A 20,409-nucleotide genomic window follows, 5' to 3' on the forward strand; every position below is an offset into this window, starting at 1 on the left:
AGAAATGACAGAAAAAGCCTTGGTGCAGTCAGAGTAGATGTGACCTGTTCTGTGTCAGTATTGAAGTGTCCTCACTCAGACTTCACTTATTCTTAGCTTTACATTAGAACGACCAGCTGATGAACTTCTGCCAGACTTAGTGTTGACAGTTGTTTGGTCCTGGAGCCGCTGAGCCGCCACACTGTACATGCAGACAGACCGAGGCAGCCACTGACTTCACGTGGTCCATAAACGAGTCACATGAGCCCTGATTCTACGATAATACACATTTATTGCCGCATTTGCAACATATAAAATGACAGATATAAAAAAATACATTTGTAAACGTTAAGACGAGCTTTGGTACCATAGTGTTTAAAATGTGTAACAAAATGCTACAGGACATAAAACTGTGGAAATGAATGTTAAACAAAGTGACAGCACACAACCAGTCTGATAGTTACACACTCAGACTCTCGCGTGTGCCATCTTGTGCTTAGGCAGTGATATGCTATAGTTATTGTCTTCACATGCTGCGACCTCTGTAACAGCCACTTATCTATAACATAAGTTTGTAATAATCATAATCATGTGTAGCTTTCTATGTATAACGTTGTGTAAATATACAGTATCTCTTTATTGTGTTATATCAGCATTTTCTACAAAAAAGTGCAAAACTGAAACAGATCTATGAGTTAAGCCTACAATAGATGAGCATTCAGAATTCAGTACACAATTCATAATTCACATATGGCCGCCGTGCTCCCTGGTGGAGTGAGTTTAGTGACTCAGTGACATGCTGCAAAATACGGTTCAACTTAAGAATAGTGGTGGACGGACAAAAAGGCAGAAAAGCGACAGTTGTACTGTACATGGAATTCAACCCCCCACTTCCCATGAGTGAGGCTTTAGTACCTAATGCTAATGATGCACATTACTAGTGTCGTTCTGGAAAGGACAGCAACGTCCCGTGTATTCGTTGTGGTGTGATTCTAGTGAGGTGTGTGAGTACCGTCAACATTACGGGAGCTTAATAATGAACCGCTGTGTGATTTACACTTTCAGAGTGCTTAGTGGGAATACACAGAAGGCCTCCTCCATCTCACTCTTGCTACATTCTACTTCAGTTAGGTTCCCGTTGCGAGTGAAAAGAGCGCGCGGCGGTCCCACGCGCGGCTACAGGAAGCTGTCCTCCACCTCGGGCGTCCCGGAGGAGCCGAGCAGAGCGTCCCTCTCGCTGGTCTCCTCCAGCCTGTCCTCCTCGGGAAGCGTGTCCGCCGTGTCCTGGGACATGGAGTCCGTCTCCTCCTCCGGAGCCAGAGAGCTGAGGGCACGACGCACAAAGCACAAGCTCACACTGTGACTCACTGACTGACAGACCGGGGCCCTTTCTTCTTCATTACTTCAAATCACACATGTAAACTAGCTTTCATTGTGTTTGAAGAAGAACTGCATGTTTTGATGACTTATTTCTCATATTCCAGGCTGAATGGTCAGACTTTTGTTTGGAGGCTGCATGCAAATATGACCTGGCCTGTGGTCATTTGCTTCATGTCAGCTCCTATAATACAGCCATTGTCTCAGTCCACCATCTGGATCAGTGGGCGTGTGATAAGGGAAAACAACTACTCTCGTCAGGCAACTAGATGGATCTCAGCATGGTTTCCGTACCTTGCAGGGCTCTCTGACGGCACGTCGGTGAACACTTCCTCGGGTTTGGGGTCCGGGATGGGAATGATGTACTCGTTGTACGACGGAATGACCTCCTGCGTGTCCGCCTCTGTTCTGAAGTCCCCGCGGTTGGAGCTGTGGCTGGAGAGTTCAGAGGAGAAGGAGAAGGCACTGGGGGAGGAGGATCCAAAGGACGGACCGGTGACCGGGAAGGGCGACGAGAGCTGGGGTTTGGTGCGGGTCACTGCCGGGTGGTCGCTCTTTATGAAGTTGTCGCTGACCTGGTGGTATCTCTGCAGTCAGGACAAGGAACACACAACAAATTAAAGTCTATTGATTTAATTACATGAGTAAAAACATCCAGGCTTTATTATTACAAACACATCATGATCTAGAAAGGCCCCTCTCAGAGTATGAATTATTGTTCTTGTTGTTGTCCTTCTAATTGAATCATTATCACTAATGGATTACACTTTGATGCTATGGTTGGTTGTTAATGCATGGTTATGAATGATTGAGGCCCATCAAACTGGGCTGTATCTACCTAATGCATTTCATCAAATATCATTGTCTGTTCATTGTTATAGAAAGTCTGAACCTGTTAACTTGTCAGATACATGAGCAACAGGATGTTGGTGGACTGTTTGCCTGGATACAGTGGTCGTGTCGGACACATGCCTTTTTATAGCTGTCCGTCAGCATGTTCCCCACGCTGTGCACCAGAAAGGAGAACTCGGGCCTCTTCTCGAACTTCTCGTCCCAGCACTTCCTCATGATATCATAACTGCAACATAAACAACACCAAATAAGTTGGGCTTATTTTTACGCCATAAGCAAAAAGGGGTTTTTGGAAAACCTCCAAGATGTCGGGGTGACGCTGGGACTCACACTTCCTCTGAGGCGTGGGCGGGTTTGGCCATTCGGTAGCCTCTCTTCAAGGCGCTGTAAAAGAGCTCGTTCATGGGCAGATCTGGGTACGGGGTTCCTCCTGCACACAACCAGGTATTTAGTGTCTAAGCTAGAAGTAATAATATACAAATACATAGAAATAATCTTTAGAATCAAAAGTACATTTACATTCAAGTATTTGCCTTTTTACTCACAATGCTGATTATGGTTTAACCATCAACAACATCTTGAACTAACTCCATTTAAATACAGTTACTTTCAAGGGCTGTAGTTTTTTCAGTGAATTACTTTTACTCTTAACATTAAGGATGTAATGATTCCTTCGACTTGGGAAGAGACTAGTGGTCCAGTACTTCTACTTGCAGCTGTGTATTTTTTGTCTGTGTGCATCACCTCTCTGCACAGGACATAACATCGCCTTAATCCACTTCCCATAATGAATGAACTTCACAGATTTTCCAAGAAGAATAACTCAACACATCATCCTGCGCAGTGATTTGTTCTAACCCAGTTCTGTGACAAAAATGGATGCGAACAGGCCAATGAATGTCAGTGAAGCAATGAAGCACAGAGAATCTTTGGTTAGCGCTTACAGAGGCCGGATTGTGAGTTTGTTTTCCTCCACTCAACCTTATGGTGTACATGTTGCAAACTGCCCCCTTTGTTTTCATGACCGCTCACAGAAATCGTGGGAAGATAGATTTTTTAGGGTTCACAATGAAAGTGTTTACCTGAAATTACATGCTATCATACGTTGTTATTTTAGATAATCTGAGTGTTGAGGATTTAAGCAGGTGATGCTTGACTACTGTTTATATAAATCCCTTGTGTGTATGTATGTAGGTATATGTGTGTATGCCTTGTTTGTACATTTATCTGAACTCATATGTGTGTGAATGCATATATTCGTATGCCTGGACTGACCCAGCGTGAAAATTTCCCAAAGAAGAATGCCGTATGACCACACATCGCTCAGGGTGGTGTACAAATTATGGAAAATACTTTCTGGTGCCATCCACTTCAGGGGCAGGAAGGTCTGAACGGGAGAGAAATCAAAGCTATTATTTCAAGTTTTATTTCATCTTCTTTAAATCTTTGACTTTGCCACCTACGCTGCCTTTGGAGATGTAGTTGGAGTCATGCATGATGTCTCGGGCCAACCCAAAGTCACAGATCTTCACCAGTTTGCCCTCGCAGATCAACACGTTCCTCGCAGCGAGGTCACGATGGACACACTGCGGTGACATGAGATACAATTAGGAACATTTTAATGTTGGGTTTCGCACTGTGGCTTTTTTTACAGTCTAAACAAACAATTTCAGTGAAAGCGGGCATCAATCAGCTCAGATAAAATTCCAGCAAGAAGTCAAGGAGTAAGTGAACTGAGGAGAACGTTCTGTTTAGTGCCGTACGTTCTTGGAGGCCAGGAACTCCATCCCCTTGGCCACTTGGTAGCTGAAGCCCAACAGATCCTCATAGGTGAGAACAGGGGAGTCGCCGATGACCAGGTCCAGTCTGCCCCCACCTGCACGCAGCGAGTAGACAAAGGTGAGGGGAATGAGGACGCTGTGCCGTTGCCGGGGCAACGCCAGCTGTCCTGTGACTTCACGCCTTTTATATGCTGCAACATTTGTCTCCGCATTCGCTACGGGCTTTGATCAAGCGGCTCTCTGTAACCATTGATTTACACTAAAAGGCCCGAACAATCACCCTGTTCATGAACTGTCCTCATTCCATGATTAAAAATAGGGCTTTTCACACTAATACAACCAATGTCACTTCCTGCCCCGTAGCCAGCATTTGGTCTCAGGTCGTACCCAACATCTGTGCATCTTTCTGAATTACATGAGTTCCTCCTGCTTATGTTTGCATCGTGTTGGAGACATGTGGGACTCAGACCTTGTTCGTGGTAGATGTCCTGCTGGTAGGGCGACTCGTACGGAGACGGCTGGATGTCCGCGTACTTGATGGAGTCTGTGTGCTCCTGCATGGGCACGTAGACCGACAGCTCGTCTTTGCTCATGTCCATGTATCCGCCGTCGCTCTCGCTTCCAAAAGACACGTATCTGCAGCCATGCATCAGACTTAGCACGGTGGATTTACTCAAGCTCCTGCTGCTGCTGCTGCTGCTGTGAGCTCTCTCACCCTTTTCTCTGGCTGAGCGGCGTGCTTCCTCTGGAGATCAGGCAGTCGTCGTCGTGGTTCTTCTCGGCGTAGTACTGCAGGAAGGTGTGCTTGTTCCTGTGCAGGTAGTCCACCAGGTCGCCATAGCGACAGTACTCTGTCACCAGGTACAGAGGGCCTACTCGGTGAGAAAAGAACAAGTACAGCAGTAAATGAGTTAGAACTTAAACCAGTAAGAATTATGGCTTTAAGAGAACAACATAACCATAAATAAATAAAATGTCTCCAGACATTGACATGATCCCACTGAGCCAACATTCCCGTCCTCTTGGAGGACATGCGTCTCCTGATGCGTGACTCTCACCGTGTTTGGTGCAGGCGCCCAGCAAGTTCACAATGTTGAGGTGAGGACCCAGGTGACTCATGATCTTCAGCTCGGACATCAGGGCCTGAGTCTCGCTCCTCCTGGCTGTGGCTGCGGGCAGAGAGGAACAGGGCGGATGAAAGGTAGCAGGAGGCCAGGCCGCACTGTGTCCCTGCCAAGCTGCTGAATGACCCGTTGGCCGCGGGTCCACGCGGGCTGGAACCCGACCAAAGCCTGAGCTCACGGCAACGCGGCTCCAGCGTCCCAGCGTTTGACAGCTACGCAGGAGACCCCACTGAGCTCAGTACGTTGTTCACACCAACATGCGCACGCTTTTCACAAGTGTCTTACATTTCAGCATTTTCACGGCCACCTTTGTGCTGGACTGGGAATGAGTCAGGCCGTAAGCAGTGGCCTCGACCACCCTGCCGAAGGCTCCTGATCCAAGAGTGCGACCTGAAACACAAAGAGGGGCTCAGTGGGACAGAGAGCAAACGGGGCCACATAAAGGCTGAAAAGAGACAGAGACATTTCTGTTCATTAAAATATTATGGCCAACGGAGGTGGAAGTACGATGAGAAACTGCAAATTACAGCGTGTGTGTTGTTGAGAAACAGCCTGTGGTCCAACTCAAACCTTTACCAGGGAGCTGAACGTTCATTCAGTTTCCTGCTGCAGCTGGTTCCCTGGTGACCCAGAACACCCAGCTGGTGAGAGGTGTGACTGGAGCACTGACTGAACTCACTGGAAGTCTGCTTAGTTTAGTTTCAAGTGATTTAGTGTTCAAGTGATACAGGCACAACGAGCCGCAGCTCGCAAAGAAACACAATTCATTACAGCTGAGGTCCAGAAATTGAGTTAAGAAAGTGATTTGATCTGAACTGACGAAACAAACAGGGAACAATAAATTACTTGAATTATTTGATCGAACATATAAAAACCTTATAAATAGGATAAGGATAAATTTAGGATAAATTTGGAATATTTAATTACAGTATTTTATTGTGTGTTGTGTAGTTTTAGTGAGATGCTTCCAGCAGTGTGTTACTGAAGCACGACGTTGCCTGAGGCCTCACCCAGCACCAGGTGGTCTCGGGGCATCTCCCAGGCCAGGTCATAGGGCAGGTGGATGGGGTCCACGTAGATGTACTCGTGCCCGTCCTGGCTCACAGACTCGATCACCTTCCATCGGATCTCGTAGCGGGGTTTCTGAGGACGGAAACGCGCACGGGAGAGCGAAACCGCTGCGTCAGCACCGAGTCTGTCAGCGTCAGCTTTCCGTGAAACCAGTGCGTTCGTCCCACCTTCCTCCACACGGCGATGAGGATGATGAAGGATATGATGACGATGACCACTAAGGCTAGAACCGCAGCCAGAACCGCCACCTGGGAGAACAGAGCTGCAACAGGCCAAACACAGAGACACGTTCAGCCACAACAGCCTCAACCCTCCAGTATAAAGAGCGCACGCTGCCGCCGTGGACACCTACTGCTGGACACCAGCTTGATGTCTCGTCTGTCCACCAGCCCGGCCTGGTTGCTGGTCTCGCAGCGAACCGTGACCTGCTGGGGCTTCTGGAAGGTCACCTGGCTCCACACCAGGCTGGTCTTGCGCAGGCGGTTGTAGCTGACGTTGGTCTGGATGCTCAGCTGCTGCGGCTCCGGCACCAGCGGCGCCCACAGCGCCGTCTGGTTGCTGCACCTGGGTCAGAGTCGGAGAGAGCGATCGGTCTAAATGGATACGTGAGCGCGGTCAGCCCCCTAGTGTTCATTGTGAGGCGGTGACGGCTTACTTCAGCATGCTGTCGCAGCTGTACCACTCTATGGTGGGGGTCGGGACCCCCTCGGCCGCACACGTCACCACGTGGCTTTTTCCTGGGAGGTGGTGGTCGGTCAGCTCTTTGATCTGAGAGGGAACTACACACATGGATTACAGCAAGTGTTAATCATACAGACATGAATAAAGGAAGTGAAGAACGCATAAAAAGGCTGTCTCACCTTGAACCTCTAGGTCAAAGGTCACTACCTTAAAGGCATCTCCATTGTCGATGAAGACAGTGTAGAGGCCCTTCTGCTCCGTCCTCACTCTCACCAGTGTGAGAATAGTCACGTACCTTAAAAAACAAGGCACCAGGGTAAAAACCCATGATGTGATGTTGTGCGTATTTATTTTGGCATGTGTGTGGGAACATATGCCTCTAATTAGCGCTGTAAGACGTTTGTGAGTTGTGACAGGTATGTTGTGTTTACGGTTCCTGCGTGATGAACGATGGAGGGCTGCCCTCGGGGGAGGATTGTGTTTCTGTGTGCTGACGCCTTATCTGGTGATGACTGACAAGATGTAGATGCCTCCAGAGACTGAGCCTCAGTGAGATCTGCTGCTAATTGTTTTAATGTATGGAGGCCTTGGAGGCGCTGCGTTTCTACAGGGATTATACAGTAGGACGGCCGGGAGGCCCCACCTGATTTCTTGTTCCTGTCTAGTGACGATGGTTCTGTCTCCACGGATGGCGGTGCCGTCTTTGCTCCAGCTGACCCGAGGGGGAGGGTAGGCCTCTATCTCCACCCTCAGCTCCACGTTCTCTTGCAACTTGGCTGAAATGTTCTGAAGGTGAGAGGGTTTCACCTCTACGAAACCGTGCTCTGAAAAAGAAAAAGCAATGGTAGAATTAGGGTGAATGAAAGCCTCTCACTGTGGCCAGACAGCAGCTGTGAGTGTGTCCAGCGAGGATCAGTGTCCTGCTCTCTGCAGAGCGTGGCCGCTCGCCCTATTGGAGGGTGTCATAAACATAGCACACCTCGCTACACGTAGAATAAGCACCTAGCGGAGGAAGGCTCGACTCCTGCTTTTGTTGGCTTTCAACCTGCCATTTGTAGGAAGGCCTAGTTTCGTACTTAGACCTACTGTAGCTAAAATTAGTCACTGTCAAAACACTTGACCTCATAAAAACACTTCTTGTGAACTAGGAGTTAATTCCCAAAAGGCTCATTTCAGTTCCTGCACCCCAGTCTTTGACGTTCAGTTTTCCAACTATCAGTCACAGCATCCGCACCGTGTCAGCGTTTACCTCACACTCGAAACAGAAACAAATCCAACCGACCTCCATTTCCTTTCAAAGACGCACCTCCGTCAGGTTTGGATAATACGCCGCACAGTAATAACCTGTCCAGCGCGCGTTTGTTTTGGTTGGTGCGTGGGGTCTGTCTCACCGAGCACGGTGATGTTGACGCTGGCGGAGGCTCTGTGGTCCTCGACGCTCTCGTGGACGTCGCAGATGTAGATTCCGCTGTGGGCAGCGGTGGTGAAGGGGAACATCAGGCTGGAGAGCATGTTCAGATTGGCCACGTTGTCTGTCTGGGGCTCGATATTGATCTAAGAGAGAGCATGAATCAAAGATCCAACCACTGTGGGACTTATAGACAGTTTCCACTGCTGTTTTATTACCCCAATGTGTTATGAGTACAGTTTTACAGGAGGACAAAAATGTAGGTGTGTCTCTACATCTTGATGTAATTTGGCCTCGGCCGTGAGCTGAACAAAAGCATTTGTTCTCCTCCACTCCCACTCACCTCTCTGTTGGGGATAGTCCAGGAAAAGTTCACCAGCTGCACCCCGTGCACTGTGCAGTTGACTGTCAGGGGTTCACCCGTCTTCAGGACCGTCCTTGACGCGTTGATGTAGGCGTCAACGGTCTCTGGGGCTGAGACGGAAGACAGAGCAGGGGAGAGAAAGACGAGAGGCGTTACACAAACACTCCACTGGACACCTTCAACACCAATTATTTGCTAAACGCTCAAAAAATAAACCCTGGAGTCGGGACTTCATTTCCTTAATAACTGCATCTCAGCCAAAAATAACTCTGCACTTTAATTAACTGTTCACAGAGACTAAAGGCCTAAAAGATTTAAAACGATTATGGGCAAAGCATTCGGCCTAATCAACATGTACGTGTGCATCTGATGGACAGTTCGTGGTTGTTTTTTCATGATGCTTTTTTAGGAAATGCTCATAAACTTTGATTGTCTGGGTGTAGGCTGAGAATTAGAGAGGCGCGTTCGTGGGGGTGGCTGAATTAAGACCACATTTTTATTTTGGGCCCAACGCTGATCTCTTCATCCGTAACACTTACCAAAAATGCTGAAGACGATGAAATCCCCGGAGTCGCGGACCTCCCCGTTGAGCTCTCCTCGGCACATGTAGGTCCTGTCCTCCACCTTTGCTTTAAAGCCCTCGCTGGGAACGTACAGGCCCTTGACAGGAAGGTCGGTGTCCTTCTCATAGAGGGACACGTTGATGCGGGGGTCGGTCACCAAGCAGGGGATGGTGGTCTCATCACTGGTGGTTTTACTGACCATGCCGAAAGATGAACCCCCGATGAACCACACATCAGGGTCTGAGGACACATGGTGAGCTTGATTTAGAGCTGGGATCAATTAGCTCCATTAATATAGTGTTTAGCTGTTTAGGAGAACCAGTGCTCCTGCTTTGATGAAGCAGGCCTCACCTGGGACAAACACAGCCACCTCCTTAGTTTCCCCAGTGTGGAGATCAGTGCACACGTACACCCCTGTGTGTCCCCAGCTCGCGTTGCTCAGCGTCAGAACGGTCGCTGTCGCGCCGCGTCGAACGACTTGATAGTCTTCGTTCGTTTCAATTTGCACCTGGGCGTCGGGGCCGCTCTCCGCCTTGACCCGCCAGGTTGTCTCCCCCGAGCCCGAGCAGGTGAGGCTGAGCGAGGAGCCCTCGGCCAGGACGAACGCCCCGGTGCCGGGCGTGATCTCCAGGCAGCGCGACGCGGAGCAGAGGCACAGGAGAGCTGCGAGTTGACACGAGAAGAGGAAAAGGTCACGCCGGGGGTTAAGGAAACAGCAGCGCGGGGTCAAAGGTCAGCGCGGAGCCATCCTGCTGCTGAACGATGAAGGATATGAGCGGTCTGGAGCGGATGAGTGGGAGGATAATGAGCCCATGTTAGTGACAAATGTATTTAAAAGGAGACGTTGGTTTCAATCCATCACGTCCGTCATGTCAAACTATTGTGTGACTTTATAAACAGAATGTTTAGTGTGAGAAGTTGTCCACTCAATTAAGTTTTATTTCAGTGTCTATGGGGTGCCAAATGTAAAAGGAGCACCTATAACTAGTTTTCTCACATTTAACTAAATGACACAACATGTTTTCTCACATTTAGTTAAATGTGCAAAAGTCTAAATGTAAATGTTAAATGTAAATGTTAAATGTAAATGTTAAATGTTAAATGTAAATGTTAAATGTTAAATGTAAATGTTAAATAATGTAAAATGTAAATGTAAATGTTAAATCTAAATGTTAAATGTAAATGTTAAATGATCGAACTGAATATTTAAGTAGACTCCACCCCCTATTATCCTAGATCAGTGACACGGACTCAAACACGTCAAACAGTACGCATAGCTCCGCCCACAAGTCGAAGCCATCATGGCCGCCAGGTCCGACTCCCCCCCCCCTTGGGGGAGATTGAACGGGCTGTAACGGCAGGTGTGCGGGCTGAGGCTCTGCCCACCGCTCCGCTTCTGTCGTAAACACCATTAATGAGGAGTCAAGTAGGTTTAAATATTTCTGTGGCGCCGGTGGAGAATTAGTTGGCTAACTATACTAGCTAGCCGAAGTTACGTCCAGGCTAAAAACAAAAGTTTCCAGATCAGATGTGGGCGGGGTTTGCGCGTTCTGTTTGAGGTGATTGAGTTCGCGTCTCTGATCTGAGACCAGCGCTGTTTGAGGGTAGGGGTAGAGTCTACTTGCCCATTCATGAATATTCAGTTTACACTCGGCAAACATTTAACATTTACATTTAACATTTAACATTTAACATTTAACATTTACATTTAACATTTAACATTTACATTTAACATTTACATTTAACATTTAGCATTTAGCATTTGGCATTTAACATTTACATTTAACATTTAACATTTACATTTAACATTTACATTTAGACTTTTGCACATTTAACTAAATGTGAGAAAACATGTTGTGTCATTTAGTTAAATGTGAGAAAACTAGTTATAGGTGCTCCTTTTACATTGGGCACCCCATAAGTGTCATGTGTTCTACTTTTTTTTGTTTTATGGATTCGATCTTTCACCTGTAACTGTGGCCGTAAGATGAAACGGGAATGACGTCACCCTCTTCATTGTAGAAACCGTCCAAGAGCTTCAGTCTGAAAGAACAGACGGAGAAAGCGATTCAGGTTAGATTTGAAGGAGCGCTTCATCCAACACCAGTTTGAGTTCAGCCTAATGAGCACCAGCATTAACATCTGTCTGTGAGAGACACAGTCCTCGTAAGATGGACTGACTCCTGCCCCCGCGACGCTCCGCAGGTCAGGAGAGTTTGACAAACAAACCACATTGCATGTCAGAGCAATCTGCTTCCAGTCAGAGACAATGACACCAACTATGCGCTGCTCATACTAAAAAGGCCACAAGCAAAACACATTTCATCTGCTGGCAGCCGCTCTCTAACGGCTTCTGGCCTGCACTCGGGGTCTGAGGTGCAGCTGCAGCTCGCTGTGAAGGTATTTGAAGCCTGGCTGCACCAGGACAGAGAGACAATGTCGCTGCCTCACCAGCATTCTGCCCACCAACAAACGGGTCACTGTGCAGCTCTGCAACGTGCCCACTGGCAACAATGATGAGCCCCAGCTATTCTAGAGTCGTGCCGAGCCTTTAATTGGTTTTGGTTCTAGACAAAAGTGAAAATGGAGGCTTTTGCGCATGCTGCTGCCACAGGAGTCATCTTTTTTTGCCGATGGGGTGTCATGTTGTGCACCGACGTGATATCAGGATTTCAGGATAATTTCAGCAGATATTGAGGGCAAAGGTGTCTCATATTTAAATAAACAAAAAAAAAAAACTTCTCAACTCCAGCCAACGTGAATCACAATCTGAAATGCTCCAAAAATGAGTAAGAGGGCAACGGAAAAGATTAGGGAGGGAGGGTTGGGTTGTTGTTATGTTTGGGACGGGGGTGAAGGCCTCCAGTATGCCGACGTCTGGAAACAGTTAAGGATGGATCACAGGCCTGTACACAAGAGAGTGGGAAAGGGAGAGAAGGCGGAAGAGTGAGTCTTGGGAAGAGCGAGGGTGGAGGAGGAAGAGGAGGAGGGGGCCTGTGAAAAAATTGCGAAATCCATCTTGTCCCACTTCAGCTGATAACGCAATTTTACAATTTTAGATGTTGGCCGGATTTAGACGGTATAATTCAACACGTGACGTTTACAAGCTGAGGGTGTTTGGCCACTGCATGATTGACGACTTCAACGCAGCCCCGATGGTGAAATCTGCACCCAGCGCCTGCTAAACCGAAGCCAGTTACTCAAACCAGAAACGCACCGACGCTCCGACGTAATCGCCTTTGGCACTTCCGGTCCCGAAACGAAAAGCTCTTTAGCCGCTCCAAAAACACGACCGGTCCGTTTCCTCCCACGCCTCCTGCTTCTAATAAAAAGCGTTGAAACGGAGGGAGAGAGATAACGAGTGCGGGCGAGCGAGAGGGATGCTGTTTTCCTTTCGCGTTACAGCTGATACACGTGCAGGTCTAAACGTTGTTGCTGGCACATGATGCGCGCTGCACACACACACACACACACACGCACGCACGCACACACACACACACACACACACACACACACACACACACACACACACACACACACACAGACCCCTCCCTCCCCCCTTTCTGTCACTGGTGACCATGTACAGTTCACGTTCCCACAGTGTTCCTCTCAAACTTTCCCAGGGCCGCTGATACACTTGGGACGCCGCCGGTGATGACGGCGCAGGCGGAGGGGTCGCCTCGCTCCCCTGGGGGCGCCCGACGACCAGCGAGCGGAGGCCGCGCTGTCGGCGTCAGCAGCGATGGGCCTGAGCGACAGCGGCCGGGGGCATGTGTCATTTGGCAGGATGGGAACAGACCTCTGTGACTGGAAGCTGATGCTGGATTTGCAAAAACTAGCCAAACAGTCCAGGTGGGTTTCGTTCCTTTGTGCGAGACGTTTGACAGCGACGCACAAATGATGTTTGACTGCTGCAACACAGTGAGGTTTCACGTTGGCCGTAGGGCGGTGGGGCCTCTGTGGCCCTTTAATGGGAAGTGCTGACCAGCGCCAGAGGGTAAAGAGCTGAACCGCAGCATCAGAGGCATTTCTGGGCAGAGCAACAACACTCTGAGTCTCTAAAGGGGTCGGGACAGTGGAGCTGCCAGGTTGGTCTGGTTTCAGTGACAGTGTCTTCTAATGAACAAAAACACTGGTTGACCCCTTAAAGCACAAAGCTGCTCCTTGTTGTAACGATGGAGGCGATACTCAGTTTACAGTAAGTCAAGTGCCTCTCAACCCTGATCTTGAGACCCTGCCTTAAAGGGTCCACAAAACATTTTTCCAACCCAGATGTTTATTATTGATTTCGTTGACACTTTGAAATGTGATCCCGCAGTCCCACAATGCTCCTGGAGGTCTGTTTATGTGAGTGGCGGCACAGCAATCACCGTGAGGGATGAACTGTTTTCCCGCTTTACGACTTTTCCCACAGATGCTGGGAATTCGGTGGCTGGCTGACCTCTCTGCAGTTTTCGTAAACAGTCCCGCTACACTCAGAGTGTCACAAACTAACGAGGAAGAATGAAAACATGCACCTCAGCGGGACGCGCGCCGCCCCCGAGCGGGCGTAGCATGCATGTGGTGCGTGAACTCGAATCCCCCCGAGGCCTGAGATGCTACGACTGGGATTATCTATATATACTGCTGCAGCCGGTTTGACTCAAACATCTGGTGCTGATGATGCAGGCTGAGGTGGAAAAAGCTCCCAAAAGTCCAGCTGGAGACCTCGGACGTCCTGTACCGTAAACTCCTCCGGCCCAGAGTGGGTGGAAGTTGATGCATGAATGAGACAGCAGACCAACCACCACAACCACCGGCAAAATACTCATGAGCAGCGTTGTCACGGGAGCTTCAAATAAACTGCACAGCACAACACAGGAAGGGGAAACAAGAACCGAACGGAGCGAACGACGACAAACCGTCGGACTCCTGCAGCCGACAGTGGGAAACACAGACGCACACAGCGGTTCATGCGAAGTGCCACATCAAAGCGGGGAGTGGGACCAGCAGCCCGGCATCACACACGCTGCTGTTTACTCCACTCATGAGCGCAGGAGGCCGGGAGCCGTCGTTAACACCGGCCGCTTTAGCGGCGCAGCAGCTTCATGGTTGGGGCCTGTCTGACGTGAGCAGCAGGAGCTCTGTGGGAGGAGGACGACCCGGCGCGTCCTCAAAACAAACCTCCATCTTTATCGCACCGCGCCCCCGGAGGGAAACCTTCTGGTCCCTCGGCGGCAGGACAGCGACGAGCCGCCGAGAGGCTGCGAGGGTCCGAATAACCCTGGACACACGTCATTAAAGTGTAGAATATGGGAATTAGAAACGAGCAGGAAACGCCGAGGAGTCCGTCTCCATCACAACTATTCGTCTTCCGTATTGTTGAAAGATAAGAGACAGACAGCGAGCAGCCCTCACACCCCAACGCTGTCAAGATATAGTTCACTGACCCCACGGGGACGTCTGTATTGGACTACGTGTTGCTGCTCCCACTTTGTTAGAACGCTGTCGCTCTGTGGGCTGGTTCTGATCTCTGCTCGGCGATAACAGGCCAGAAAACCAGAGCTATGAACTGAAAGATTGAATGATTGGATGAAACTAGATGAACTGGAGGTTCTGGTAGTTTACTGTGTTTTACCCTTTGTCAGTAAAAACCCGCTGGTTTTAATTTGCTTTGTCACATTCATGCTGCTTCACAGTTAACAGGACACGCTGAGGCTGAAGGGAAGTTCTCACTGGTTCTTACAACATCTGGCGGACAGAAACACTTTGTCATGGCGGCTGGCTCACTTACAGTACGCCGACCCCTGATCAGCTCCCAGCTCCACAGCTGGACACAGGACTCCCAGTCTCTGTATCAGCACAAAAGCTGCTTGCACGCTGTAACTCAAGAGACCGGAGCCGCGCTGAAGCCATCTCAAGTTTGCCTGATCAGATTAGAGTGCACTCAGAAATCCCCTGCTGAGGTTCCTGCCTCCACCTCCGCGTGCGCTCCCTCCGGCGCCTCCAGGCCCGCGAGGCCGGTCCATCCAGCCGCGCCGGGCCGGGCCGGGCCGCTGCTGAGGCAGCACATGTTTGGGAAACTGCGGATTTTGGGTTTGCTCCGTTTCAAACCGAGTTGTAAATGCTGTTTTGTGGTGGCGGTGGGGGGATGTAAAGAGCTTCTGGGTAAAACCCATGGCTGCACAGGGACGGCCTCACATGTGGCCGGCGTTTGAAAGCAGTTTAACAATCTCATTTTCGACTCTACAAAGTAAATGAAAGGAAAGATCCAGATACGATAAAAGGTTGTCATTGAAGTTGTGTTTAAGCGGCAGATTGTTGAGTTGATGCTGATTAAGGTATTATTATGTGTAAGCATGATCCCAGTGCTCATATGGAAAACACACACATGTGCTGGAATAAGAAGCATCCTTTGTTTTGTTCTCAGACCTTCTTACCTACTGTACTGTTCTTTACATAAGATCTCTTGAGAACCAGATGATGTCTACACACACTTCCAGTCCCTCCACCGTTAAACACCCACACTCACTACCAGAAACAGCTGAATACAATTAGGAACGACTGGATTGTAATTCCCTCGTTTCCCTAAACGCTGGGATACTGGGACCAAGACAAAAGGCAGGAAAACAGAGATTACTCTTAAATCCGGGCAATGACTTGTGCCATTTCACATCATTAATAGCACAATTCATAGACGTTGTGTGTTAGATAATACATCATATGATTACTTTCTATGTCACCACTGATCTGGAAGCACAGTATTGAATAGGACAGGCATCTGAACCAGTGTTGATTTTCCGTGTGTGGAATATCCTTATCTGGCTAAAGCAACACAGTCGTCGGTCCCTCTGTCCTCTTGTCTCACTGGACTTCATCAACAGTTCCTGCATGTTTTTGTTGGAGGGAGAGAAGCGCAAAGCCCAGAGAGAGAGAGCGTTGTTTTTAAAGAAGGATCAGAGCAAAACTTCCTGCTAAAAATCAGCCTTTATCCTCATGCAGCACCCTAGAGCTAAAATCATAACCTCTGTAATATTATTGCTATATATGGACAGAGAGAGTCACATTATTTACAAGTGCATCCAAGTTTTTGAGTAATTTAGATGAAGACTCTGACTCTGAAAGACAACAGTTAATTAGAGGCATTTTGATGTTTGTTCTATTTGTTTACACTCTGAAGATTCTCAGTCATTGTCAGGAAGTTGAGTCAAAGCGCCGTCGCCATGACTCCGTTTCCAGATTGCTCTGAAGTTGTTTCCTGTAGTAGCTTCAAAGATGTGAGTAGCATTTGATGTTTAATACTTTTACAGAGACTTTCTCTGTATTACTGTATTTGTGGCCACATCGATGACCAGCTACACGTCATTGGACGCCGCGCCCGCTCATGTTTGGACAACTCGCGTGAAAGCGACGCCTCCGCCGGTTCCCAACGCTCTGGAGCCTCGCTATCGCGGCTCGGAGCCCCCGGAGCTGCAGGAGCGGCTGAGCTCTCTGACCGAAGATGAGACGCAGCTGCCTGTCAGCGCTGCGTGTGTGGGTGGAGGAGGGGGGAGGAGGCCAGATGGACGGGCGGCCATACAGGATGCTGCGCCATAGCCCCACTTAGTGCTCTTCAGTAAAGAGTGAGTCAAGAACAGCGTGTGAGTGGAGCGGTGCCAAAACAATGAGCTGGAGGGAACAGCCAGGCAGCAGCGAACGATAAAACGTGAATCAAATGAGAATCACACATGAGTCACAGCTACATGTATATATAATATATATTTATCATCAATAAGCTCAGATTCAGACGTTTTGCTCAACATCTGGACAAATGGAATCCACATGTCTCCAAACTTGCCGCCGAGCTCAAACTGTTACACATCGGCTCTTGTGAGCGCGTGTGAGCTGAATCAGAGTCCTGGCATGTTTTCTGCACGGTCATAATGCGGAGCACATTTCCCCGGCGCGGCTGGCATGCGCGCCGCTCCATGGGAGCCAGGAAACAGCTGATGATGAAGGATTAGGCCCCGGCCGGGAGGAGCGGGGCCGCCGTGGCCGGGGCCGAGAGCTCGGCTGCAGCGCATACCAGCGGCCTGACGCACAGGAAGAGAAATCCCCGAGAGCCCGAGGAGGAGTAAAACCCCGGCGTGTTTTGCAAACCTGCTGCGTGGGGATATTTATGCGCGCGGGGAAACGCTCCGCAAGGTCCTGCATATGGTAAAGGCATGATGTGAATGTAGCACGCTCCAATGCCAGTGATGCTAAAAGGATGTGAGGAGGAGGAGAGCGGCGGAACGCGACAGCATCGCAACCGAGACACAAAGGTCGCGAGTTCGGCTACAGTTAAACACCACAAGGTGCAAGACACATGTGGGACTGGAGAGAGACACGCACGCCACATGTGTGTCGGCCGTGAAGCAGCTCCGACTCGTCTAACGCAGCCCGTGAAAACGTTCCAACTGATGAATGGGGTTTTAGTCATCACGCTGTTTATTCTGTCTGGCGTTTTAAAAGTGACCAGGGCCATAAATGAAATTCAAGCTGGAATGTGCCTTGGCTAAAAGGCGTCCTGTCCGCGTTGGAGCGCAGGACGTCCTCACGAGGGAGGGGGGAGAATGATGGCTCGGCGAGGTGGAGCGCACACAAACAGCCGGGGCCGTAAAAGCCCAGCGTGTGCGACTCCGGGACCCCCGGGACACGCCGTCAAACGGGTTCTCTCGGCGACAAGGTAAACACTCTGAACTCTCTGTGTGGACAGACTCAAAAGCTGCCTGTGTACAGAGATGCGTGTTGATATTTGAACAGGTTCCCAGCTCTATTTGACAGCGTGAGTACTGTGCGCACACACACACAAACACACACACACACACACACACAATAGTACGTGGGAAACAAACACCTCCAACAGAGAACGTGATCAGCAGCAGCCTTTAGTCTCACACCAGCAGCTGTGGGAGCAATCAGGGGAAACCTGTGGATCCCCTCACATCTGTAAAGTTAAACCTGCCTCCCGTGCATCAACGACTCATCACAACTTCTACAACAGTTTCTGAGCGGGCTCGACTAATCATGGGCGAGACCTCTTACCTTCAGAGCGATCCCGGAGCTGCGGCCGACTCTCCCGTCTCCGTCCGAGGAGGCTGCCGGCCAGCGCTCGTCTCCTCCTCCTGAAATCAGAGCAGCGGCTTCCAGCTGCTCTCTACAGGCCGCGCTGCTTCAGATGCACAGATCCCTCAGATCCTCACGCTCCGGGGTTAATCTCCGTCCTGGGAGGCTGCTGGAGGAGGCAGGGCTCGGAGCCCGGCTGTTTGCTCAGTCAAATCACAGAGCCTGCGGGGGTCGCGCCTCTCTCCTCTCTCACGCGCCGAAAGAGCCACCGCTCCCAAAGGCTGCTCTGAGTTTCAGTTTGAGGAGGTCGTCCCAGTGGAGGCGCCAGCGCGCACGCACACACTCTGACAGGAGCACAGAGCGTGTCAGTGGTCCGGCCCTGCCGGAGCTGGCGAGTGAGCGAGGAGGGAGGGAGGGAACGGCGGAGGAAGACCTGAGAGGGAAGTTTCAAAGAGAAAGAGCTGGAGTGGGAAAGAGGAGCGGGGAGAGAACGCTGCACGGCGAGGATCCAGTTCTGCTTGTTGTTCTTCGGGCCCAGGCTGGACTCATTTGTTTATGAATGGGGCAGCGGGCAACTGGAGGTGAACTGAGACAGTCTCTGTTGGCAACGGCAATCTGGAGCGCGTCTAGGCCTTCCATAGAACAACAAACACAACAGAAAGGAAGAGAGGGGTGGGGGTGGGGGGCAAAGGAGCTTTTGGCAAAGCTCACGGTGGCCTGCTTTGGAAACAAACATGGAAGTCTCCGTTTCTCAGGAAAGTCGCACGCAGCTAGAATCAGGTGTAAGTGAGGTTAAACACATAGTAAACCCTCTCTCACATCTCAAATCCTCCTCTCTGTCCTTCTTTCATTGCCTTTCTTTTTGCATTTATCCCACATGTAATACGTCAACACCTCCCTCTGTCCTCACCCCGTTCCCTCTCTCTCTCTCTCTCTCTCTCTCTCTCTCTCTCTCTTTCTCTCTCTCCCTCTCTCACAAACACGTGCACACTAAAAACCACGCAAACATGTTTTCCCACCTTGGCTCTCGTCCCAATTCCATCCTTTCCCAGGATATGAGTGAATGGCTTGAAATTCATAACACCACCCAGCTGACCTGGGGCTTTTCTCTCTCTAACAAGGGCTCGGGGCGGTGGAGGGGGTGTGGGGGCTAAATTGGACACTAAATGTTCTCCTCTAATTGTGAGCGTACATTTAAATGCAAGCAGCAATTAAAGAGGCAGCGCGGGCCTTGCTGTTAGAGAGGAGGAGAGCAACACCACACACACTGTCCACCTCAAAGAGCCGCCCTGTAATTAACACCTCGGTGCAAATCTGATAACAAAAGAAATATGAAAATGCCATGAATCTGCAAAGGCAATTAAAAAAATGTAACCACAAGAATTAATGGAGAAAAGTCATATTCATGGTCACGTATGCTCCTCCACACACAAGATAAGTCACACGCTGTCCAAACATCCTGCAGCGAAGCTCTGGTCTAACAGGAGCGAAGGCTGCCGTCCAATGCCGACGCTGCTGCCAGTTACTGTACAGCTTTGGCTTAAAATGAACAATGCTGAGTATTTAAATGGTGCAACCACCCTGTGCTTCTGTTCAAGTCAGTTAACTGGGTAAAGTAGAACTCAAGGTCTCCGTGGGCCCATTCAAAGCCCCAGAGAGCGGGGGTGGGAGCTGGACGCAGGAAGCACCAGCGCTGAGGCCTGAACCCGAACCCAAACCCACCTCTGATCGATGGCGACGCCATGAAACCTTTCACCTGGACTCACATCAGCTGTAAACTGTGCTGATGAATAGGTCAAAGGCTCCTTGAGACTCAAACCAGATGAAACCACGATGTTAAATAGCTGTATCTTCCTCATAGGTTCTATGAAATTGGCAACACTTGATATAACTGCAATTTGTTTGAGTCCGTTCAAAACAAACCCTAGTGCGTAATGAAATATCACTTCGAGTCACTTTGCTAGTTAGACACGTGTAAACACAGACATAGTGGGTGAGTGCAGACCACCTCTCACGCTATGATCAAATGTGCCCACTCCAATGAAGGGGGGGGGGGGGGGGGGGGTCGTGATGCTGAGTAAACTACTCAACCAGTAATCACCGCTTTTTACCATAATGCTGTGCTGAAGTGCTATGAATCCTC

The 20,409-nt window shown here is 49.6% G+C and overlaps 1 protein-coding gene across 1 annotated transcript; it reads right to left on the reverse strand.

Moving 5' to 3' along the window:
- Positions 1-251: 251 nt before the first annotated feature.
- On the reverse strand, positions 252-18,727 carry pdgfrb (platelet-derived growth factor receptor, beta polypeptide). The gene is made up of 23 exons (XM_029165460.3): positions 18,246-18,727; positions 11,169-11,243; positions 9,552-9,863; positions 9,177-9,440; positions 8,617-8,747; positions 8,257-8,419; positions 7,509-7,689; positions 7,045-7,160; positions 6,840-6,963; positions 6,537-6,748; positions 6,352-6,446; positions 6,124-6,256; positions 5,399-5,503; positions 5,048-5,158; positions 4,705-4,861; positions 4,459-4,625; positions 3,972-4,084; positions 3,672-3,794; positions 3,484-3,595; positions 2,539-2,638; positions 2,329-2,434; positions 1,651-1,943; positions 252-1,303 (listed from the first exon to the last, which is right to left on the reverse strand). Exons 2-23 carry the CDS (start codon positions 11,215-11,217, stop codon positions 1,156-1,158), a joined length of 3,315 nt encoding a protein of 1,104 aa, XP_029021293.1. The 5' UTR covers positions 11,218-11,243; positions 18,246-18,727; the 3' UTR covers positions 252-1,155.
- Between the last annotated feature and the right edge of the window lie 1,682 nt (positions 18,728-20,409).

The sequence above is a fragment of the Betta splendens genome, chromosome 10 (genome assembly GCF_900634795.4).
Source record: "Betta splendens chromosome 10, fBetSpl5.4, whole genome shotgun sequence".
NCBI classification, from domain to species: Eukaryota; Metazoa; Chordata; class Actinopteri; order Anabantiformes; family Osphronemidae; genus Betta; species Betta splendens.